Consider the following 25,762-nt stretch of genomic DNA (forward strand, 5'->3'; position numbering starts at 1 on the left):
TTTTTTGTGCCTCGAGCTGACCTTTTTAATGGTACTATTTTTGCGCAGATGTTACATTTTGATCACCTATTATTGCATTTTACGCAAAATTTGCAGCGACCAAAAAACGTAATTTTGGTGTTTTGATTTTTTTTGCCGCTACGCCGTTTATTGGTCAGGTTAATTGATTTTATATTTTGATAGATTGGGAATTTCTGAATGCGGCAATACCAAATTGTGTATTTTTTATTTTTTAACGCTTTAATTCTCAATGGGGGAAAGGAGGGAGATTTGAACTTTTAGGGTTTTTTTTTTATTTTTTAAAACTTTTTCTTTTACTGTTGTGTGTTTTTTTTTTTTTTTTTTTTTTTTTTTTTTACTAGTCCCCCCTAGGGGGCTTTAAGGATTAGCAGTCTGATCGCTGATTCATGTCTGGTGATCACAGCTACACAGCTGTGATCACCAGAAATACTCACCTTTTGTTACAGGTAGCACTCGGCCGGGTGAAACAGGAAGTGAGTCATGTGAGCTACAGGAGTCATCACGTGACACTGTGCTACCATGGCAACCATCGGCTCACAGTAGTCACGTTACGGTGCCGTCGTTGGAGCCGAATGAGTGAATATTTACCATGATGGGCATTTAAATAGCGCTGTTACATTTTGACTTAAAGGGTTAACAGGCGCGGGGGGATGGCAGATCCACCCATTTCTGTGAGGCACACGTCTGCTACACAAATCAGCAGACATGTGTGCGGATCACTGCTGGCTGCCCGCAGCAGCCTCAGGTGATTACACTATTGTGGCTTAGGATATACCGTTATGGCCCGCGGTCTTTAAGGGATTAAATAAGTAAACATCGCCATCTGGTGGCCAGAAATTGTAAGAGCAGAAACAGAAAGAGAACATCCAGTACTAGAAAGCAAATCATCAATTTTCTGGAGGGAAAAAATAAGAAGAGACACTGGGTCAGATGACAGTTGTGTCACAGTTACCAAATAAAAAGGCCTGGCTGAGCCAAGAACATCGGTGACCTGAGCTGAGAGGCAGATTGGAGACCTAAGCTGAGAGGAAGATTGGTGACCTGAGAGGAAGATCCGTGACCCGAGCTGAGGGAATGACTATCACTGGCGACATTAGAAGACTATCATCGGCGCCAATGGACGACACATGATCCGCACCAGTAGAAGACTGTGACCCGATCTGGACTAGGCCCAAAAGACGACCCGGCTGTAGCAGAGGACCTTTTCTGTTGGATGTAGCTTCCTGTGCAGAGATAGGGTATTGAGTGAGGACTTCGGCTGGGCTTCAGAGCATGAAGGTGGCCATTCAGAGAAAGCTGTGCAGAGATCTCCCAATTTGGACTTGTGGCCTAGCTAGTAGCGTCTCTAACTCTGTGTACTTGAGCTGCTGACTAATACACTGTGAAATAATCTGATTTATAATTGTTACTTGTGCTGTACCAATATCTCATATTTAAAGTGCTACTCTTTGATTTGTATATCATTAATAAACTGTTATTGTTTCAGTGACCACTGCCTCCTCATTGTCTGCATTGTTGCATCTGATAACCTGCTTACACTTATTTAAGGGTGCTTTACACGCTGCGACATCGCTAGCGATCTCGTTAGTGATGTGACACGCCAGATCGCAGATGCGATCTCCTGAGATCGCATATAGGTCGTTTTTCTAGCGCCGGTCACATGTGCGATCTCGGCAGATCACATCTGCAATCTGGCGTGTCACATCGCTAATGAGATCGCTAGTGATGTTGCAGCGTGTAAAGCACTCTTTAGCATAGTAAGCAATATGCAACATTCAAGAGGAGAAATTTTAGATCAGTTGGGGCAGTGTCCCCCTCAGAGCTATGTATAGTCACATACCAAAATTTACAGGAGACATTTAAATGATGTGAAACAGGGTCAAGCTACTGAAATGTGTGTTATGTATGCAACCTATGACACCCACCTTAGAGGTGGAGATAGCCCTGCTAACTCTAGACAGAGAGACCCGACAGACGGTCATACTCAGAAAACCACAAGACCCTGATAGTGTCACATGGAGTTTTGCATGAACTTCGTTGACTGTCATAGCAGCATTGCGCTCTGTTTACATTGCAGATCTTCACACTCCACCCAATGGTTTCTGGGATCAACATCAACATAGGTAGACTCAGGCGTTGACCTGCTCTGTGTTGATTCATAGGCAGAGTTAATCTATACTAGTCTGCTTGCGCCTTTAATCACATATTGTGGGGGGACCTATCACATCTGCTCCCCTCCTATTTCTTCTGGTTGAAACCTTGTACCCATGCCAGCTATAGTTTATACTATGTTGGTCTGTAAGGTGTGGCATCCCAGACTCTCTGGTGATAGTTGTTCCTATTGCTTGGAGCGGTTGTGGAGTTTACCCTTGTTGTTTTGTACTTCCTTCCTGCTCTTGTTTTCTTCCTGAATCTCTTATTGTCTACCTTTTGTGTGTGCGTGGTATTTGACAGAGTTTTGTTTTCCCTTGTCTGTCTTCATCAGTGGTTTTTAACACACTCTCATGTCCCGTCCCTCCTTGGTGGAAAGGGGAGGGGAATCCGATCAGGACTGCTCAGGAGCAGGGTCTGCAAAAATACTCAGACCTCTCCACCAATAGAAGTATACATGAGGTTAGGGATAGCATCGGGCCCCCTAGCTTGAGGGTCAGATTAGGAGCCCCGGTTCCCCGCTATCCCATAGTCATTGTGATAGATAAGGTAGATAAGGTGATTAGAATCTTAGAAGACATGCATGATGATATGACTGATCAGCTGGAGAAGGAGAGACAGTCACCCAGTATGTGAATGCTCTACAGGACATAACGGCTCACATAAATGAGAAGATAGGAGACTAGGCCCGGACCCCTGGATGAAGAGTTAAGAAACCAACTGGTTTCCAGCCTAAGAGACACATAACTGAGACAGTCTGTAAGAATGGCTACTTTATAACCTGCAGATGAGCTTCCTCAATATCGGAGCAGAAGCCAGACATCAAGAACAAGAAGCTCTGACTGCAGAGGGTATGGTCCGAAGTCATAAAGTAGCCGTATCAGAACCACCCAGTGCATTACCCATGACTCACCACAGGAAATGTGTAAGATTGGAGGGAACTTTGGAGCATAAGGAAAGCTTCCGTAGCAGCCCCAAAGCCAAATACTATATCCTGGTATGAAGAATGACCAGAGAAAGGGGATATCTCCATCCCGGGAACAAAGAGACATACCTAGATACCTAGATATCCATCAAACGTGTGCAGAATTGAATGTTGGACTTGTGGAGGATTGGAACACATGTCAAGGCATTGCCCCACATAAGGCAGTTAATTATGAAGGCAAACATTAAACTTAAGTGCCCCTCGATTATGGAGCATACCAGGAGTCTGGGTCCCTTTTAATAAGGAGGATTGAAAGTTCCAAAGATATACCGTATTTTTTCGCTTTATAAGACACACCTAATTAGAAGACGCACCCCCAAATTTGGTGAAGGAAAAGAGAATTTTTTTTTAATGTTAAATGGGGTCCATCTTATAATGCCAGTGTCCGTCTAACAAATCATATAGGGTATATGTTCCTCATAGCCCCCATCCTAAAATTAGCCCCCTTAATCTGGATATGGCCCCCTTGTATTGAATATAGCCCCCTTGTGCTGGCACACGTTCCCCTGTGCTGCCCATGGCCCCCTATGGATTGCATACGTTCTCCTGTGCTGCCTATGGCCCCCTATGGATTGCACACGTTCCCCTGTGCTGCCTATGGCCCCCTATGGATTGCACACGTTCCCCTGTGCTGCCTATGGCCCCCTATGGATTGCATACATTCCCCTGTGCTGCCTATGGCCCCCTATGGATTGCATATGTTCCCCTGCGCTGCCTATGGTCCCCTATGGATTGCATACGTTCCCCTGTGCTGCCTATGGCCCCCTATGGATTGCATACGTTCTCCTGTGCTGCCTATGGCCCCCTATGGATTGCACACATTCCCCTGTGCTGCCTATGGCCCCCTATGGATTTCATACGTTCCCCTGTGCTGCCTATGGCCCCCTATAGATTGCACACGTTCCCCTGTGTTAGATATGGCCCCCATGCTGCTGCCCATAGTAAAATAAAACACTCTTTCCTTACCTCCTCCAGCGCTGATCTCCCTCCGTGCTTCTGTTCCTCCACTTCCTTCTTCTCGGTGCCGGTCATGTGATCGGCACAGCAGAGTGATATCTCTGCGTGCCTGATCACAGTGGAAGCAGAGACACCGGGGAGAAACGCTGGAGGAGGTAAGTAAAGCTTTTTTATTTTAGGATGAGCAGCAGCATGGGGGCTATATCTAACACAGGGGAGGCATGTGCCATCACAGGGGGGCGCAGGGACATATAATATGCACCGCTCCCCCAGCCCGTCACTGCGGTGCGATTTCAGCACCATGGTGATGGACAGCGGCTGTGCATATTATAGGAGCGGGAGCAGGAGATCAAAGGCTGCAGCCCGCAGCGTTCACCTGCCCCCAGCAGCGTTCCAGAGCGGACCCTGCAGTATATATGTGTGTGTATGAGTGTGTATGTATGTATGTGTATATATATAATATATATATATATATATAATATATATATATATATATATATATTTACATACATATTTTACACCCCCTCCCCCCCGTATATTCGGCTTATAAGACGCATCCCCTACTTTTCCCCAAAATTTGGGGGAGCAATAGTGCGTCTTATAAAGCGAAAAATACGGTAATTTCTGAGAGTCCCACTACATGGGCCGAAATGAACGGACAAAGGATATGTTGTTTAATGGACACTGGGTTCCAGGTGACCACAATGAAGGAAGTATTTTTCTATCAGCATTTCCCCAACGTTGCCTGATCCAGAGAGGGCCTAACTATCCAATTGATGGTTGCCAAACAGTTGCTCATCCCATTAGCGGGGTGGTATGGATGGAGATGCATGTCTGTAGGAAGAATCTGGAAAAGAAGGGGATTGTGCTAGCGAAAGGCCTCATTGTGAGTGGACTCTATGTTACTATGGGAATGAATGTCCTGAAGGAAATAGGACAGTTACTGGAGGACAACTGACGGGCGAATGAATAGAAACGTGCAACTCAGTACCGCCCTAGTAGGAAAGTATTCCAACAGCTGATCCAGGCGTCAAATCCAGAGGTCACCAGTCACATCCTAAGCTCTAGGGAAAGTAGTGGTACCCAATAATACCAGCTTGACTTTCCTACATGGTCAGATGGTGCTCATTATGCCATTCCGGGCTTGAATGCCCTTAAAAGAAGTGGAGGTGCAGGTCGAATCCCAGGGGATGGGAGAAGTGATGCCTAGACTACTGTTTAAAAGAACAGAGAGTCCTCAGTGGTTGATACCTTTTAATGGCTAACTGAAAAGATGGTAATAATTGCAAGCTTTCGAGACTACTCAGGTCTCTTCATCAGGCATGGTATAACACAAAATCTGAAGAGTCACGTATTTATACACAACAGGACTTAGAATAGTGCAGTAAAAAAAAAAAAAAAAAAAGAACAAGTTATATGAAACAGAACTATCTCTATGGCAGGGGGACAAGCTGTTCTGTCTTGAACAGCTTGTCCCCCTGCCATAGAGATAGTTCTGTTTCATATAACTTGTTCTTTTTTTTTTTTTCCTTTTTTTTTTTTTTTTTTTTTTACTGCACTATTCTAAGTCCTGTTGTGTATAAATACGTGACTCTTCAGATTTTGTGTTATACCATGCCTGATGAAGAGACCTGAGTAGTCTCGAAAGCTTGCAATTATTACCATCTTTTCAGTTAGCCATTAAAAGGTATCAACCACTGAGGACTCTCTGTTCTTTTAAACAATTTTTTTATCTCTACTGGCTAACACGGTACAAAGATATATTTTACTTGTGCCTAGACTACTGGTCGCCTGCACTTTAGCAACCGTGCGTCAAAGACATGTGCTGATGAGATGCCTCATTTTCAGCTGGTCAACCCTACAGCGGTGAAGGGGTTTACCTGGCAACAGAGAAGGTTGCTGCCATGAGAAAGTGGTCTACACCCGCAATGTTAAACCGTTCATGCCAGACCCTGTGTTTGCCTTTGTGACCAAGGCAATTTTTTCATTTCTAACCAGTGTCATTTTGACAGGTTCTAACTCTTGAACACTTCAACTGATCCTGGTTATTCTTAGATTTTTTTTTCATGACATATAACTTTAGGATAGTGGTAAAATTAAGACGATATCTTCAAACTTTTAATTTTTTTACCCTTAAACTGGAGTGTTATGTTACATAGTTACATAGTTACTAAGGTTGAAAAAAGACCTAGGTCCATCTAGTTCAACCTTCCTCCACCAGTTCTACATTTGGTCACTAAGTCATTTATAACCAACAATGTTGTGTGTACTGAGGAAATCATCCAGCCCTTTTTTGAAAGCTGTTATAGTGTCTGCCATTACTACCTCTTGTGGTAGGGTATTCCACAGTCTGACTGCTCTAACTGTAAAGAACCCTTTCCTATTTAGCTGTCGGAATCGCTTTTCTTCCACTCGCAGTGAGTGCCCCCTGGTCCTTAGTATTGTCTTCGGAAGAAATAAGTCATGTGCCGGTCCTTTTATATTGACCACACATGTATTTATACATATAAATGAGATCTCCTCTGAGACGTCTTTTTTCTAAGCTAAACATATCTAACTTTTTCAACCTGTCATCATATGGGAGGCCTTCCATTCCTTGTAGTAGTCTAGTTGCCCGCCTTTGAACTGACTCTAACTTCTGAATGTCCTTTTTAAAATGTGGAGTCCAAAACTGGATCCCATATTCCAGATGTGGCCTTACAAGTGATTTATAGAGAGGTAATAATACGTTGGGATCGCGGGATCTAATCTCTCTTTTTATACACCCTAGAATCTTGTTTGCTTTTGCAGCTGCTGCTTGACATTGAGTGCTGCTGCTCAGCTTATTTGTAATGAGAATACCCAAGTCCTTCTCCTGTTCTGTAGTCCGGAGTTTACTTCCATTTAATGTATACGCAGTTACAGGATTACTCCGTCCTAGGTGCATTACTTTACATTTATCAACATTAAATCTCATTTGCCAAGTATCTGCCCATTCTGACATCTTATCCAGATCTTTTTGTAATATTATACTATCAAGGTCAGTTTTTAATATCCTACATAGTTTGGTGTCATCAGCAAAGACTGACACTTTACTATCAATCCCATCCACAAGGTCATTAATAAAGAGATTAAAAAGAATTGGTCCTAGCACAGATCCCTGCGGCACCCCACTGCTGACTATGGCCCATTTAGAGAATGTTCCATTTATGACTACTCTTTGTTTCCTATCTTTTAGCCAATTCCTTACCCAGTTGCATATAGTTTCCCCCAGTCCTTGCTTCTGGAGCTTTAGTATAAGCCTATTATGTGGTACAGTATCAAATGCCTTTGCAAAGTCCAAATAAATCACATCAGCTGCATTACCAATATCCAGGTTTGCACTTACCCCCTCATAGAACCCCAACAGGTTGGTTAGACACGACTTATCTTTCATGAATCCATGCTGTCTGTCAGTTATTATATTATTTTCTGCAACATATTTTTGCATGTCATCCCTTAAAATGCCCTCAAAAACTTTGCATACTACTGATGTCAGGCTTACTGGACGGTAGTTGCCTGGATCTACCCTCTTACCTTTCTTAAATATCGGTACCACATCAGCAATCCTCCAATCCTGAGGCACCAACCCTGTTACAAGCGAGTCTAAAAAGATGAGATACAGCGGTCTGTCAATTACGGAGCTCAATTCCCTCAATATTCGTGGATGAATGCCATCTGGCCCTGGAGATTTGTCAATGTTTAATTTACTCAGACGTAGGCGTACTTCTTCTTGTGTTAAATTGATTATATCTGGTGGGGAACTTTGATTTTTCACTTGTTGAATTATGCCTGGTACAGTCAGTTCCTTGGTGAACACAGATGAGAAATGCCTATTTAATATCTCAGTCTTTTGTTTGTCCTCTATAATTAACTTGTTGTTATATTTTAAGGGGCCAATACTATCCTTTGTTTTCCTTTTGGCATTAATGTATTTATAAAAGATTTTGGGATTTATTTTAATGTCATTGGCGATTTTTGTTTCAGTAGCTAGTTTTGCTTGTTTGATTTCTTTTTTGCATTGCCTATTGATATCTTTATCCTCCTGCAATGCTATTTCTGTATTCTCAGCCTTCAAGATTTTAAACGCCCTTTGTTTTTGTTTTATTATACTTTGTACAGTCTTATTTATCCAGAGTGGTTTCTTTTTATTCCGGGACGTTTTATTACCAGAGGGTATAAGTTTTTTACAGGACTCTAGCAATATATCCTTAAACTTTCCCCATTTATGTTCAGTATCCCCAGTTACCATGACTTTGTCCCAATCTACACATTTAAGCTCTTCCCTTAATTTGTTGAAATCAGCTTTCCTAAAATTCCAGGTTTTAGCATTTCCCCTTTGAAATGTTCTATTGAATATTACGTTGAAGCTTACCATATTATGATCGCTGGTGCCCAAGTGCTCCCGGACCTGTAGATCTGAAATTGTATCCGGTCTATTTGACAGGACCAAATCTAGCAAATTATCTCCCCTCGTCGGTTCATCTACCATCTGAGAGAGGAAATGGTCTTGAATGGTAGATAAGAATTTACAGCTTTTAGCAGAACCAGAAGATTCTATGTCCCACTGTATGTCTGGATAGTTGAAATCCCCCATAATAAGAACCCGATTATTATTATTAGCTGCCTTTTCAATTTGTTCCAGCATTTCACCCTCTATTTGTTCAAGTATGTTAGGAGGCTTATAGCAAACTCCAATTAGCATTTTTCCATTATTCTCCTCCCCATGTACATTTACCCATACTGACTCTACATTGTTGCAGTTCCCCCCAATGTCATCATTCAACACAGGTTTTAGGTTAGATTTGATAAATATACATACCCCACCACCTTTTTTGTCTTTCCTGTCCCTCCTAAATGTACTATAACCCTGTATGGTTGTCACCCAGTCATGGCTTTCATCCAGCCAGGTTTCCGTAATGGCCACCACATCATAATCTATGGTTGACATAAGAGTCTCCAATTCATTCATTTTGTTTGCAAGACTTCTTGCATTTGCCAGTAGACATTTAATCCTATTAACACCTTTATTACTCCTAGCCTCCCTACGTTCCTTGCATGTCCCATCCCCCCCTAATCCTTCATTGATCCCTACCATCTCACTGTCTCTATCTGCTCTATCTATCCCCTTTTTTGCTCCACTACCCTCCCTCCCCCCAGATCCTAGTTTAAAAGCTCCTCCATCCGTCTGACCATTTTCTCCCCCAGTACAGCTGCACCTTCCCCATTGAGGTGCAGCCCGTCCCTACCGTAGAGCCTGTAGCCGACTGAGAAGTCAGCCCAGTTCTCCATGAACCCGAACCCTTCCTTCCTGCACCAATTTCTAAGCCACGTGTTTATCTCCCTAAGCTCCCGCTGTCTTTCTAGTGACGCTCGTGGCACCGGTAGTATTTCTGAAAACACCACCTTGGAGGTCCTGGACTTCAGCTTCTCTCCTAGTTCCCTGTAATCATTTTTAAGGACCTTCCACCTGCCTCTAACTTTGTCATTAGTACCAATGTGCACCATGACCGCTGGGTTTTCCCCAGCCCCACCCAGCAATCTGTCTATCCGATCCACAATATGCCGAACCCGAGCACCCGGCAGACAACACACTGTTCGGCATTCACGGTCTCGGCGACAGATGACCCTGTCTGTCCGCCTAATTATAGAGTCCCCTACCACTAACATCTGTCTGGGCTTTGCTGCACTCCTATTTCCCTCCTTCCTACAGCAGTTGTTTTCCTGGTTGCTAGGAGCAACGTCCTGCTGTAGTGACCCTAGTCCTGGCCCTTCATTCCTGATATCAGCCAAACAGGCATATTTACTAGGTTGTGCCAGGTCAGGACTAGGCTCCCTGACACTTTTTCCCCTACCTCTTCTTCTAACTGTTACCCAACTACCTACCTCTGGGTCCTGATCTTCTCCACCTCCACCCTCCTCCATATCACTGGCCCCAGCCAGAGAAAGCTCAGTGAGCTCTAAACTCCTCTCCAGGTTTGCAATGCCCCTGAGTGTTGCAAGCTGCTTATTTAGATCAGTTACCTTGGCTTCCAAACACGCAACATGCTTGCATCGAGTGCAGACATATTCACCCTCGAACGGCTGCTCAAGGCATGCATACATCTGACAAGATACACACCTGGTAGCATTGTCCATGGAGCACCTATCAAATGGGGATAAACAGTAAAGTAGAAAAACAAAGAGAAAAAAAATAAAAAAAACCCAATGGGAAACGTATAAGGATAAATTCAAACTATGTTCTTGTGTCAAACTATGTAATTGTGTTGAAACTATGCCACACTTATCTTTAAACCCTGCACACTTTGCTGCAGAACCTCACACGCATGTCACACAAAATATATAATAAATAGCATTTCCCACATGTGTACTTTACATCAGCACAATTCTTGAAACATAATTTTTTTTTGTTAGGAAGTTAGAAGGGTTCAAAGTTCATCAGCAATTTCCAATTTTTCAAGCAAAATTTACAAAGCCATTTTTTTAGGGACCACATCACATTTGAAGTGACTAGAGGCCTATGTGACAGAAAATACCTAAACGTGACACCATTTTAAAAACGCACACCTTACACTGCTCAAAACCACATCCAAGAAGTTTATTAACCCTTTAGGTGCTTCACAAGGACCAAAGCAATGTGGAAGGAAACAAATGAAAATGTACCTTCCCCCCCCAAAAAAAAATCTTACTTTAGCTTCAAATTTTGCATTTTCACAAGGGTATCAGAAAAAAATGCACCATACAATTTATGTGATTTTTCCTCAAGGACTATATCTAGATGTTTGGTGAGCACTTTGAACCTCCAGGGGCTTCAAAAAAGTTTTATATCATTGAGCCATAAAAATAAAAACAAAAATTGTTACTTTAACCAGATAGCTTTTTTTTCTCACAAGGGTCTCAGTAAAAATGCACCATAAAATTTATTGTGCAATTTCTCATGAGTACGCTGATACTTCATATGTAGTGGAAATCAACTGTTTGGGTGCACAGCAGGGTTCAGAAGGGAAGACTGCAAAATTGGCTGGAATCATTAGCGGACGCCATGCAGTGTTTGGAGAGCCACTGATATGCCTAATATGATATGATATGATCTCCACATGTGAACCATACAATTTGTTATACAATTTTTCCTGAGTACGCCGATACCTCATATGTGGTGTAAATCTACTGTTTGGGCGCAAAGAAGGGCTCAGAAAGGAAGGAGCGCCATTTGAATTTTTGAAAGCAAAATTAACTGGAATCATTAGTGGATGCCATTTCGCATTTCGAGACCCCCTGAAGTGCCTAAACAGTGGAGCTTTCCAATAAGTGACCCCATTTCGGAAACCAGACCCCTCAAGGAACTTATCTAGATGGTTGATGAGCACCTGGAACCCCTCGGTCTTACAGAATGTTATAATGTTTAGCTGTGAAAATTAAAAAATACATTTTTAGCACAAGATTGGTAGTTCAACCCCATGTTTTTTTTAACAAGGGTATCAGGAAAAAATGCAACATACAATATGTGGTGGAATTCTACTTTTTTGGCGCATGGCAGGGCTTGAAAAGGAAGGAGTGCCATTTGAATTTTAGAGCTCACAATTGTCTGGAATAGAAAGCAGATGCCATGTCGTATTTGGAGAGCCATGTGAGGTCTTCTTTTTTTTTTTTTTTTTTTTTGTGGGACAAGTTGACGTTTCTATTGGTACCATTTTCGGGCACATAACATTTTTGGATCGTTTTTTATTCCCATATTTGGTAGGTAAAATTAACATGAAACGGCAATTAAATAACTGTATTTTGCTCATTTTATTTATACATTTCACTGTTTGCTAAAAGTAACAACACAAGTTTATTCTTCTGATTGAGAAGGGTCTGTTGAGTGCTCTTGTGTTCTCTAGAAGAGAGTCATTGCCAGACTCCTTTTGATAGCGTTTTATTTATTAGGGAACAAAAGGATCGGCATTACATCCTTCTGTCCTCTGACATCATCTGTAAGAATAATAGTTGGGAGACCGCAATACACATTAAACTGTCTGCTGAACCCATCGATATTGGCGGCTTCAGCTTACATTAATCTAATTTGTATGAGTATCTATAGTGCCTATAGAAGCTGGTGGACATTTAGACTTTGCCTCAGTACAGTTTTGTTCTTTGATTTTTTTTTAACCAGAAAGGTTTGGAACTAAAAAGAAGAGACATGCATTGTCTCTAACCTGTTTTATTCAAAGGCCATGTCCACCTATACAACTATTTTTTTTTTTTTTTTTTATTGTTTCAAGGCATTTCAAATAATAAATGAAGCAGCATTCAAAATCTCTTACACCTTACTAAACTATCAAACTGTATGGAAGGTTAGCAAAAAGTAGTGCATAGATAGTATATCCAGATTGACATATTCTTGTTTGGATATACATTCTGATGCCATCCAAATGTCTTTTAGTTACCCAAATTGTATTGTATATTTGAGCTTTTCTTTTTTTCTTTCAGGTTTTTTTTTGCAAATGAATCATTCTATACATAACGCGAGAGAGCACAGTGCCGAGATGCAGTCTCCTAGAATACCTGGCAGGAAACGGGGGCGACCGCCACTTCATTCCAGCCCCCTGAAAATGACTGTCCACAATTTATATTCAGGGACTGCAGGATCTATCCCAACTGTAAAAATTCCAAAGAAGAGAGGCAGAAAGCCTGGCTTTAAGGTACTGTAATCAACATTTCTTGTATAATGTGATTATGTGTATTTTTGCATACTGTACATTTTTCTGAATAAAAATAAGGGATGTTCTCTTCATGATAAATAGAATCTATAAATAGAATTCATGTTAGATTATGATATTTGAAAAGTAGTCAGAGAATGTTAGGGTCAAACAGATGTAAGCCCCTAAAGAACCTGTCATCGAGATATTAGACCTCTGACTAAGAGCGTGTGTGTAATAGCCCTATAATGCTCATTAAAGGGAATCTGTCAGGTAATTTTGCAATATAATACTAATGTTATCTTTAAATAGGGCTTAAGGAGACCTTTCAGGATCAGTAAGTTTTATAACTTTAGCCTATCCTGGTAGCCTGCTGTAAGTTCCATAGAATTCAGTGTCTCATGCACGCTAGTCAAGTGAATGTTAATACCTTTTACATATTCACTGCTTCCCCTCCTCATTATCACTGCTGAGAGGTGGTAGAGAGTTTGGGTGGGGGCAGCAGTGCAAATTCAGTTCAGAGTTAGGCTGCTTTCACACTGTTTTTTTAACGTGTTATGAACATTTTTTTTACGCAAAAACGGATTAAGTGCAAATGCGTTTTCATTTCAATGCATTTGCAATGGACTCGCGTCAAGATGCGTTCACATGCGTTTGCGTGCGTTATAGTGAGGATCCAGCGACTTGCAGTTTTCTAACTTTTTTCAAAAACGCTACTTGTAGCGTTTTTGAGCTGTGTCCAAATACTGTATTTCACTGGATCCTGACTATACTGCATGCAAATGCATGTGAACGCTGGCATGCTGATAGACAGGATCCTGCTTGCTCTACTGAGCATGCCCAGAAACCAGCCTGGCATGATCAGTCTCCCCCTCTCCCCCTCCCTCTCTCTCCCCCCTCTCTCTCCTCTCTCTCTCCCCCACCTGAGAGCGGCGGACGTTCAAAACCAAGGTAAATATCGGGTAACCAAACAAAGCACTTAGCTTAGTTACCCGATGTTTACCTTGGTTACCAGCGTCCTCAGCTGTCAGATGTCGGCTCCCAGTTTATCACATTCAGTTCCCCTCACTCCCGATCACATGACTCCAATACCCGCCCATAAACTTCAAGTGACAGGTTCCTGCAAAATAACACATGCGTTTGCATGCGTTTTTCTTTGTAAAAACAGGATCCACTTTTGCAGCAAAAAAACGTTTATGACGCATGTTAAAAAACGTAGCAGCCTTACTGTCACTGATGCCAGCACTGAGAGGTGGGAAGAGGGAGCAGTGCATATGCAGTTTGTATTTTACATATGCTTGACTAGCTATTACGTCACACTAAGGGGTGCTTCACACACAGCGAGATCGCTACTGAGATCGCTGCTGAGTCACGTTTTTTGTGACCTCATTAGCGATCTCGCTGTGTGTGACACTGAGCAGCGATCTGGCCCCTGCTGTGAGATCGCTGCTCGTTACACACAGCCCTGGTTCGTTTTTTTATTGTTGCTCTCCCGCTGATAAGCACACATCGCTATGTGTGACAGCGAGAGAGCAACAATCCTGAATGTGCAGGGAGCAGGAGCCGGCGTCTGACAGCCTGCGGTAAGCTGTAACTAAGGTAAACATTGGGTAACCAAGGTGGTTACCCGATATTTACCTTCGTTACCAGCCTCCGCAGCTCTCACGCTGCCAGTGCCGGCTCCTGCTCCCTGCACACGCTAAGCTAAGCGGTGTGCGCTGGTAACTAAGTTAAACATCGGGTAACCATACCCGGTGTTTACCTTAGTTACCAGTGTCCACAGCTTCCAGACGCCGGCTCCGTGCAAGCGCAGCGTCGCTTGCACGTCGCTGCTGGCTGGGAGCTGGTCACTGGTCGCTGGTGAGATCTGCCTGTTTGACAGCTCACCAGCGACCATGTAGCGATGCAGCAGCGATCCTGACCAGGTCGGATCGCTGGTCGGATCCCGGCTGCATCGCTAAAGTGTGAAGGTACCCTTAATTCAATGGAGCTTACAACAAGATAACAGGAAAAGGAAGAGCTATAAAAGTTACTGATTCTGAAAGATCTCTTTAAAGGGAATTTGTCAGCAGGTATTTGCTACCTCATCTGAGTGCAGCATAATGTAGTATTAGAGACCCTGATTCCAGCGATGTATCACTTACTGAGCTGTTTGCTGTCATTTTGATAAAATCAATGTTTTCTCTGCTGCAGATCTAGCAGTTTTATATAGAGCTCATAAGTATGCTGGATTACCTGACAGCATGCCAAGCAGTCCTCTAATGATAATTTACTACTGACTAATAAGTGATTTTATCAATATTACACTAAGCAGACCGTAGTTGACACATCGCTGGAATCAGAGTCTCTGTCTCTACATTATGCTGCTCTCAGATTAGGTGACAGATTCCCTTTAAGTCCTATTTAAAGAGAACATTAGTATTGTACTACAAAATCACCTGACAGATTCTCTTCAAATCCATGCCTCATTTATAGTATTTCACTTGGGAATGGAAGAGAAATCTATCCTTGATGTTTTAACTGCAAGTGCAGGGGGTGGACACTGCACTTCTAACAGTCTTGCCTATCTCCCTGTTTCCCCACCCACTGCTGACTCTTCTCTCAATGACCTGCCTTCCCTGCAAAATTCTGCACAGGCGCCTTCAACGCACGGCATTGTCAAATCAGAGTGGTGCCTCATGCAGATCAATAATCTGTCTTTCACAACACCATTAGGACGTTACTCTGCATGTGTCATACCCGCTAATGATACGACCGTTCTTGCTCTGGATTTGTTTTCAATTACCAAATGAAATACTACAAGCGATGTATGGATTTAATGAGCATTAAAGGGTTTTTATACACATCATTAGTTAGAGGTATAATATGCAGATGATCGTTTCCCTGATAAACCCATTTATAGTATTAGGGAATGAAAAAAAAACTATTTCTTGACCTAAGTTCACATATATCCAGCAATCCAATGGGATTTTTCTCCATTACAGTATAAAAAAAAACGAGAGAAAATGATGCTAGAATTGATTCCATGGTTTTCTATTGGTTTATTTTTTTCATCTGATATATTAGTTCTAGAGCTAGACTGGTTCATGAGCTAGATCGAAAACCAGTGAAGCATTTGTTTATCTTGTTGACATGTTTGGTCCTGTGCCCCAGTGGAACGCTAAAAAGTGATGAGGGCTGTAAAACATCAAGCTTCTGGCCTCCGGTAGTCACTTCTCTGGTGGCATGTAGCTCAATATAGATTGATCCTCATCAGATGTTATTATATTTGTTGTTAATGTTCATGTTTTCTGATTTTTTTTTTTCTTTTTAAGAGAAAATAGAACATTTTAGAGGCTTCTCTCAACAGTGCTACCAATCATATAGAATCAAGGGCATACTTGTAGAAAACTTCGGTCTTGTGGGATAAAAACCAAAATGGTGATGTCCTGCACTCAATAAACAGTCCAATTTAACAATTATTAAAATGAAGAAATTATGCACTTATCAAATGGTACAAAAAAAATATTTTCTTATTGTTCAATTCATTATATTCAAATACGTCAGAGATGTGAGTATTAGGGAGTATGAGTGTGACGCCCTGGCAAAACCAGGTAGTCACAAATAGGCCCCTGCATAACACCGTTCCCTCATTAGGAAACACACAGCCAACCATTAAACCCTAGTCACCCCCTTAGGGACAGATAGACACACCAGTGGACGTGGCCAGGCAGTTGGTGCACGCCCACCCAGGGGTCTAGACAGCCCAGAGTGGAAAAACAGGCAGTTAAGCTCTAGATTAGCTCTAGAGAGGAGTGTGAGTGGAGGTCAGGCCTGTGTGTCAGGCCTGAAGCAAACTGAAAGGTACCAGGGTAGGAGCCCTGGTGCCACTGGCTAGGAGGCAGACAGTGGTCTCAGTCAGCAGGAGACGAGAAGACGGCTCGGTGGAACCGAGGTGGACCGGGCCAGAGTTGTAGCCTGCCGGTACCGACACGGGGAACAGACCCGGAAACCGTACCACAAATGGGGGTACTCTGACCCTGAAGCCAGAATTGACTGGAGCTGGTTAATTAACCGATTGAGGCCAGGACTAGAGGTTCTCTCCCACCCAAAGTCCCTCATAGAAGACAAGAGCCCACTGATTAGGGATAGGAGGTCACCGCCAAGGCCCATAGATCACACGGGCCAGCGTCTGCGAGCACGGCTCCTTGGGCCACATCCAGCCGGGAGCGGACTCCTACGTTTCACACTGGGAAGTCATTTCTACTTAAAGCAGTGCAGGAAAAGGATAGCGACCACCAGCCGGGTGGGGGACCAGAACGCAACCAGCCGCGGCACCGGCCACCACCACCTTGGTTTACCAGAGACTCGTGTGTGTTTCTAACTGTGAGTATACCAGCACCCCCTGTGGTTGCCATCCCCTGCACGCACCAACCGGGTCCCGGGGCCACCATCCCTGCCCACTGAGAGGTTAACAACTTGCTGCACAACATCTCCCCGGGTGCCACATAACAGCAGCGGTGGTGTCCCACCTCACCACGCACCGTGGGTGGTGTCACGAACTCAATATGGCCCAGCCCGTACATATACGTCCCCCCATTTATTCGGCGTGTCCGCAAGACCCCCGGGTCCGGAGACCCTCTAGCCACCTCCCCTGAAGGCTTGGACCCGAGCAGCGCCAGCTGCTGGCACGGGGACGGCACATGAGGCAGATGAGAAAGCGACACTCAGCAAAATACAAGTAGTAAAATGTTTTCTTCTAATCTACTTTCATTATAACTCCATGACATTGATGGCAGCTGGAGTCATGGAGTTTTAATGAAAATGGAAACAAAGAAAAAGTTTTACTATTTCGGTGAGTGACGCTCTCTCTTCTGCCTCATTATCTATTTGCATTTTACCCTCACTGTTTTTTTTTAATCCAAGCACCACTGATTAATCCTCCATGGAAGCAGGCTACAGACTGAGATTTTTCACCCTGTTCCTGGGATAATGCCGAGTTGTTTAATTATTCTTTTTTTTTACACAGTAATAGGGTGTATAATGGGCGATACTACTTGCTACTCTCTCCTGCTGACATCTGTATAGAAATAATGGATTGAACAATAAAAGAAGTTGTTTTTTTTTTTTGTACCAATACGAAAATTTGATTGTCAGGCTTTTTCATTTTAATAATAGTGAGTGTCTGTTTATATATACTGTGTGTGTATATATATATCTATATATATATATATATATATATATATAATATATATATATATATATATATATATATATATATATGGTGCTACAATAATTTTATACAACTTTGACTGTACAGTATAATTAGTTACAACCCCTGTCAAAAATTACAGAATCGCCCTGTAAATTTTCATTCCCAAAACTAACACCTGCATCAAATAAGATCTGCTTGTTAGTCTGCATCTAAAAAGGAGTGATGTCAATTGAAATAAAGGAGAGGATTATCAAACCCTTAAGAGGGTAAATCATCAGACAATGTTGCAAAAGATGTTGGTTGTTCAGTCAGCTGTCTAAAATCTGGACCATATACAAACAACATGGGAAGGTTGTTAAAGGCAAACATTACTGATTGACCAAGGAAGACATCAAAGCGTCAAAGGAAACTTAAAGCAATATGTCTCCAAAACAGGAAATGCACAACAAAACAAATGAGGATCGAATGGGAGGAAACTGGAGTCAATGTCTGTGACTGAACTGTACGAAACCGCCAAAAGGAAATGGGACTTACATACAGAAAAGCTAAACAAAAGCCATGATTAACACCTAAACAGAAAAAATTCAAGGTTTCAATGGGCTAAGGAAAAGCAATCGTGGACTGTGGATGACTGGATGAAAGTCATATTCAATGATGAATCGTGATTCTGCATTGGGCAAGGTGATGATGCTGGAAATTTTGTTTGGTGTCGTTCCAATGAGATTTATAAAAATGACTGCCTGAAGAGAACATGTAAATTTCCACAGTCATTGAGGATATGGGGCTGCATGTCAGGTAAATGCACTGGAGAGATGGCTGTCATTACATTTTAAAAAAAAACCCGAGTATACGTTGAAATTTTGAACACTTTTCTTATCCCATCAATTGAAAGGATGTTTGGGGATGATGAAATCATTTATCAAGATGATAATGCATCCTGCTATAGAGCAACAAATGTGAAAACATTCCTTGAAAGAAGACACATAAGGTCAATGAAATGGCCTGCAAATAGTCCGGGTCTCAATCCAAGTGACAATCTTTGATGGAAGTTGAAGAAAATGGTCCATGACAAGGCTCCAACCTGAAAAGCTGATCTGGCCACAGCAATCAGAGAAAGTTTGAGCCAGATTGATGAAAAGCACTGCTTGTCACTCATTAAATCCATGCCACAGAGACTGCAAGCTGTTATAAAAGCCAGAGGTGGTGCAACAACATACTAGTGATGTATTGGAGTGTTCTTTTGTTTTTCATGATTCCATAATTTTTTCCTCATAATTGAGTGATTCCATAATTTTTTCCCCCTGTTTGGTCTTGAAAAGTAACAGTTACTGGCTAGCACATTATGTTTTCATGATTTTTGTTTTTAGTGTTTCTTAAAGACAGAAAGTTGACATTTGAAATGACTTTAGTTTTGTGACATGTCTGTGATCTCATTTTTTTAAACCATAGTAAACAACTGAATGAACATCCTCAGAGCCAGGTGAATCCATAATTTTTGCCAGGGGTTGTATATCTAGTCCTAGAAAAATGAGACTTGACATGATTATAGGATCCCAGCAAAAGAGGCAACCAGCTTTAGATCCAAGGGGCTGTCTCAGCAAAGACAATACCACGCTACAAAAGCAGTGTGTAGCATTTATTATTAAGAGCATTTCTCTTTGTCACGCTCAAAATGCATTAGAAAATGTACTTGTATGTAACCTGTATTGCTACATCTTGATGTTTTTTTTCTTTTATAATGGAGCAATAAGTCGGAGTTTTAGCTACACTTAGAACTGTCATGGATCAGTTTGGGGATTTGGTCTTTTCCTCATGTGGGCTATTGCCTTTTCTTCTCTACCCAAATGCTAATGTCTTGTTCTCCTTTCTTGTTTCACTCCTCTCCAGGTTTTTCACATTTTACGTTTTTGTCTGCCATGTCACATTCTGGGTTGACTTTTTTATGTTCATCTTTCACTGCACTTCCTTGCTGGCTATAACTCTAGGTGGACTTGGGTTTAGGAGTTCCAGCCCTTCAGCTAAGGGGTTTACCTTACTGGGTAAACATCACATCAGTTTAGTTCCTGCAGTAAGTTGGTTTGTTTTCCTTCCTAGCACCTTTTCCTTTCATGTCTTTTAGGTTTATGGGAGGTTGCACGTCATCTGCATATTTGTAGCTCTCTATAGCTTTTCCTCTCTACGTTATATGAACATGCATGTTTTAGTTTTCTCACTCTGGGTTCTTGTATCTTCTTGCACACCTTTCTCTCCCGTTGCTAGCACTGTGTTGCGGCCCAGCCTCTGGTCTTTTAGAAGGTACGAGAATCCCCTCGAAGACCTTTTATGGAGCGGTGTTTTGAGTTGTGTGGCTAGGGTCTTTCTAGTCTGTATAGGGATCAGTTGGGTGCAGGTGCAGCGTCTCCCTGTAGTACATCTTCGCTTTTCCCACTATCTGTGTGCGAGAGTGTTTATGTTCATAACAGTAACTTTGGATTCTACAATTTCCTTGCTATTTCTAGCAGCTTAATTCTGTGACTCCAGACGATCCAAGTAAAATGTCGGGTGATCTGTAATTTGCATTGTTACTTACTTAGTGATATATTTCACCAACCTCTCAACCTGCCATATTCATGTTACCGGATTGTAGTGTCAGAGTACATTAGAATGGTTTGTATTTAGTGATGGGCGTAACCTATTGCCTGTGCACCGATCCTAGGCTCGGAGTTCTCCGGGGAAACTTTAGGTATCCGGATCTGGCCAGACAGGTAATATAAAAAAAAAAATAAAGGAAAGAAAGAAAATAAGAATAAATCAGACGCATCATACTCACCAGTCTCTGCACGATTGTAACACTACTTCCGGGGCTGCTCGTTAACTTCATGCATATGCTTCCCCTGCCCACCAGCAATCCCAGCATCTGTGATTGGTTACAGTCAGACGGTGCCCTCACCCTATGTGACAGTGTCTGTGATTGGTTGGAATCACACACGCTGTCTGCGAACCTAAAATGTAAAAATTATTTAAAACATTGGCATAGAGTCCTCCCATATTATGATACCCAGCTCAGATAAAGCATATGGCTACAGGCATATATGCTCCTTCTGAAGCCTGGGTGCATGATGCGTCCTAAGTCATTCACACTAGCCGGCATTGAGGTCTTGCACAGGCGCACTACAATACTTTGATCTGCCCTTCGCAGGACCTTAATGCCGGCTAGTGTGGATCACGTAGGATGCTTCATTCACCCAGGCTTCAGAAGAAGGAGGACAAAGATGGCCAAACGAGGAGGCACTGATACCGGAGAACGGAGACACACATTCGATTTAGTCTGCATCGCATCGCCCCTTAGGTGAGTATTATATATGCTCTTATATACAGCATGTTAGAATGCTGTATATAAGAGCCCACTGGTGATGCCACAGCTTATAGTTGCCAAATGTGGTGACAGGTTCCCTTTAACATATTTTTCAAATCAAGAATTTTTTATCATTTTGCTTTTGTTTTTGTTTCATGTATCATGCATAGCATTTTAACTTCTTTTAATGTGTCACATATTTGTATTTCTTACACTTTCCCCACATTTTCAATAGGCTCAAGTGTCTTAGTCAACATGATAACAAAGATAACATGCTTTTAAATCATGTGCTAATGACATGCCCCACCGGGGCCTGGGGGCACTTGTTACCAGGCCCGCGGTTCTGTTTGGGCAGAACGTCGCGGCGGCAAGACCCGGTTTCGTGACCCCGGTGGTGTCATTTTAAATGGTGGTGGGGATTATTTACAGGGGATAATAGTTTGACGCCACCTGTGGTACTCGGCCACTTATAGCTAACGCTGAGGGATGGGACCACTGGGGCAGATGGTGACGCAGCTGAGTTGGTATAGCTGGGCCCCAGGGCTGTTGGGAGTAGTAGTCTTCACAAATGATGGAGATGTAAAGGTGGGGTGCATGGCCAGAGGCACAGGCAAATAACTAGGCAACACAGGGATACAGTCTCAAGATTTTACTCACTGTTAAAAGTTCCTGGTTTACATGAACAGTCAAATGTTACCCCCAGAGTGCTGGGTCCTGCTGTGATTGCCTCCAGCGATCCCCGGATAGTTCGGAGGCACATCCCGGTACACCCTTCTGTGTTCCTTCCCTGGTCGTCTTCCTGTGCCGGCCTCTCCCGCCTGCCCTGCGCCTACACACACAGAGCCCCAACCCGGTGTCCGCGAACCCTGTTGGGTGGCTTGAAGCTCTATCCCTTGGCCCTATGGGGTCACCTTTTCACTGGATGTGTGTGGATGCGGCTTCGGTATTGGCAGTATCCTTAGCCTCCGGTTTGCTAGCTGAGCCTTGTAGTTGAGGGGCCGGTCCCCTTTGCGGCCATGTCCCTCCACTCCAGTATGCCGGCTGTGGAATGAGACCATGGGTGTATGGTGCACTTCCCGTGGGCTCTAGGACCCCTTGTCTCCAATCCTGGGTCGAGCTGCTCCTGCTCCAGACCACAGGTCTTCACTCCTCCGCTCCTACTTCCTGACTGACGTTCTACAGTGTGCTCCCGCTAACTAAACCCCACCTCCCAGCTGGCCACAAAAACCCTGGTCTGATGGAGTGTTGCTAAATAAAGAGTGTATCTGTGTTTGCGTGTATACCAATTTGTGACCCCCCTCCTTACCCGGGAATGAGATACCACACCTCCTAGCTGAGATACAGTACCTCTATGGTGACTGGAGCCTCAGGGGCGCCACAATAATATATTAAAATAGGGCTCAAATTCTAAGAAACACATTACCCTCATGTTTGTTGAGAAGAAACCTATGCAACTGTAAACCTAGAGGAACATCCGCAAAGAATTTCACCCCCACCATAACCTTACATAGATTTATTGTTTTGGGTCCTCACGTCTGTTTTTTTGTGATGGCATACAGCATTACAAGACAAGATTACAAGACTGTTAAACAACATAATAATGTAATAACACAAGTTATGTGAAAGGAGGACAGCATATATTATGACATTATACTGAATGAGGCTGACCATCTAAAACAGATGGGGCGCAGTGGTGACAGCAAGTATGGTAATTATACACTAGCACAGCAGTAAAATGAATCTGTTACATCAGCATGAAGAAATAAAGTCCGCAGACACAAGCAGTAAAACTGTAACAATATTTCATTAAAGCCAAGGAGAAGATGGCGTTTGGACCAGATGGCCATTAGCCGAGGAGGTCATACTTGTAGCACCATCTGTTAACATTGCTTTGTTACAATCAAACGAAAAAATCTCTGTTATTAATGAAAATGTTTTCCTATGTTCCAGGTCTTCACATCACAGTATGCAGAGTATATATTCGATAATGCCCACAGGTATAGACATCTAAAATTCCAAACAGAAGAGGGACAAGTTCTTGCTGCCTGAGTTAGTAGGTTTAGAAGGTACTCCCGGTTCTTGAAGTTCACCAGGTTAACTGAGCCCTATTGCTTTCCCACAATGCCCACAGTACTTATATGTGCTGATTGTTGAAAATTTAAGGGCAGAATATTGGGTTTTTTTTAACTACATAAATTGGAGCCTTAGACTACCTCCTGCTCTAACAAACATTTGTTCCATTCCTAATTACTAAACATGCTGTTTACAGGATATCATATTATTTTTTAGAGATGAGCGGACCGTGGATGTAAGGTTTGTCAGGTTAGGTTGAACTGTATTTAAAAGTTTGGTTTGGGACCTAAACTTGACTCGAACTTGAACCCGAACCCCATAGAAGTCAATGGGGACCCGAACGTTGGTGCTGTAAAATGGTCGCAGTAAATGTTAGGGGGCTGCAAAAGTGGAGTAAGAGCAAGATAATTGCCCTGCAAACAAATGGGGTTAGGGAAATGATGTAAAGGTGTTCTGTCACCATAGTAGTCATGGTTAAAGGGGTGGTCCACTACAAAGCAAAGTGGCCACATAGATGTAAAGCGTGACAGAAGGCTTTTTCTAAATACCTCCTGTTGTAATTTCTGCCTGTGAGCGGCGCTATCGCTGTCTGCTCATCCCCATCACATGAACCGGGCTGCAGTGGCCTCTGGTGTCTGGTGATGTCACATTAACTTCCAGAATTGGAAGTTGACCCGGCATCACCGAGGCGGGACCCAGTCTCCGTGAGGGACTGGGCTGTGGGTGGAGTTTCATCCCACGTCACAACCTACCATCTCACGCGTTCTCTCCTTCACCACAGAGCGCCACAAGCACGAGTGATACTGGGCTGTAATGTGCAGTAAAACTCTGCCCATAGACCAGTCACTCATGGAAACTGAGTCCGGCCTCCGTGATGCCGGGTCAACTTCCAATTCCGGAAGTTAACATGACATCACCGGACATCGGAGGCCACTTCAAATCTGGTCATCTGATGGGCATGAGCGGACAGTGATCGCACCGCTCACAAGCAGAATTGACAACAAAAGGTATTTAGAAAAAGCCTTCAGTCACAGCTTTACATTGATGTAGCCACTATGCTTTTTAGGGGACCACCATTTGAATAGGAAGAAAATTAATAAAATATACATTTTAAGAGTGCCCTCACATGGCTCATTTTCTGAGCTCCTCCACAGAGCCAAAATGTTAAGAGTGCACCCACAGAGCCTATACTTTTAAGAGTTCCCTTGGCCAGGCTTACCCTCCCTTCCAAGGTGGTGCTGGTGCCCCAGTCTGCCTTGTGCTTCCACTGAGCCCTTGCTGTCAGGTTAGAACGCCATCATTAGTGTGTCTTGCAGCATGCATTCCGGAATTTTCTGATGACTATGTTCACTACTGAACGATGAGTGTTCATACCAGTAAGTCCTCACGTTGGCCAGTGCCAGCGTGCTGAGGATGTACTTTATTGGCGGGGTTTGTGTGTGAAGCGCTCTCGGCCCACAGGAGAGGAGCAGCAGCACCAATGTACAAAGTGTTGTACATGCCTCCCCATGCTTTGTACCACCTATCCCATGCTGTCCGTACCCCCAAGTGCTGTCTGTGCCCCCCAGTGATGTTTGTTCTCACCTAATGATGTCCGTGCTCCCTAGTAATCTCCGTGCCCCCCTAGTGGTGTCCATGCTACTCTAGTGCTCTCTGTGCTCCCCAGTGCTGTCCATGCCTTCCAGGGCTGTTCGTGTCTCCCAAGTACTGTCTGTGTATCACTGCCATGTCTGTCTCCCAGTGTATATCCTCCAATGATGTCTATGCCTCTCAGTGATGTCTATGCCTACCAGTGATGTATATACCCCAGCATCTCCTGTGATGTATATACAGTACCTCAGACCCTCCTGTGATATATATGAAACGCCCACGCCGGGGCTTGCAGAGCTCGCACAGTCTCCAGGCCGGTGGTGTTTGGGGTCGAGCTGTGAGTGGCTCGGCTTCCGTGACCCTGGCGGCTTTCATTAAAGAATTCTACAGTCCGGTTTGACAAGGGGGCAATGGAAAGAAGGTAATGGGGTTCCTGGGAGCACATCAGCGGTTGCAGCGGCGCCTGGGGCCTCGGTCTCCTCCGCCGTGGACCCTCTGCCCCTGCAACTCTTCTCTTCCCCAGGAGCGGTATGGGATGGGAACAAGGGTTGCAAGCAGCACCACCCGTGGTATGCGGTCAGGTGTTTAGCTGTTGCTGCACAGTCTCTCTCCGGGGCAGGTGTTACGGGCAGCTAAGATGGAATCGCTCCCCACGGGTGGAGCGGGGGAACCCCGGGAGGTTAATGAGAACCGTGGGTGGCAGTCCTCGGGAGCACCGGGGCACAGGGTGGCGGTATTTACTCACAAGAGTCACGGAGTGC

The 25,762-nt window shown here is 43.5% G+C and overlaps 1 protein-coding gene across 3 annotated transcripts in view; it reads left to right on the forward strand.

Moving 5' to 3' along the window:
- Nucleotides 1-25,762, forward strand: part of SCML4 (Scm polycomb group protein like 4) — a 227,069-nt gene that overhangs the window by 93,941 nt on the left and 107,366 nt on the right. For all 3 annotated transcript variants that reach the window (XM_075338367.1, XM_075338368.1, XM_075338369.1), the window contains exon 2: nt 12,602-12,813. In XM_075338367.1, coding sequence (XP_075194482.1) covers nt 12,602-12,813 — 212 coding nt within the window. The remainder of the gene's footprint in view (nt 1-12,601; nt 12,814-25,762) is intronic.

The sequence above is a fragment of the Anomaloglossus baeobatrachus genome, chromosome 3 (genome assembly GCF_048569485.1).
Source record: "Anomaloglossus baeobatrachus isolate aAnoBae1 chromosome 3, aAnoBae1.hap1, whole genome shotgun sequence".
NCBI lineage: Eukaryota > Metazoa > Chordata > Amphibia > Anura > Aromobatidae > Anomaloglossus > Anomaloglossus baeobatrachus.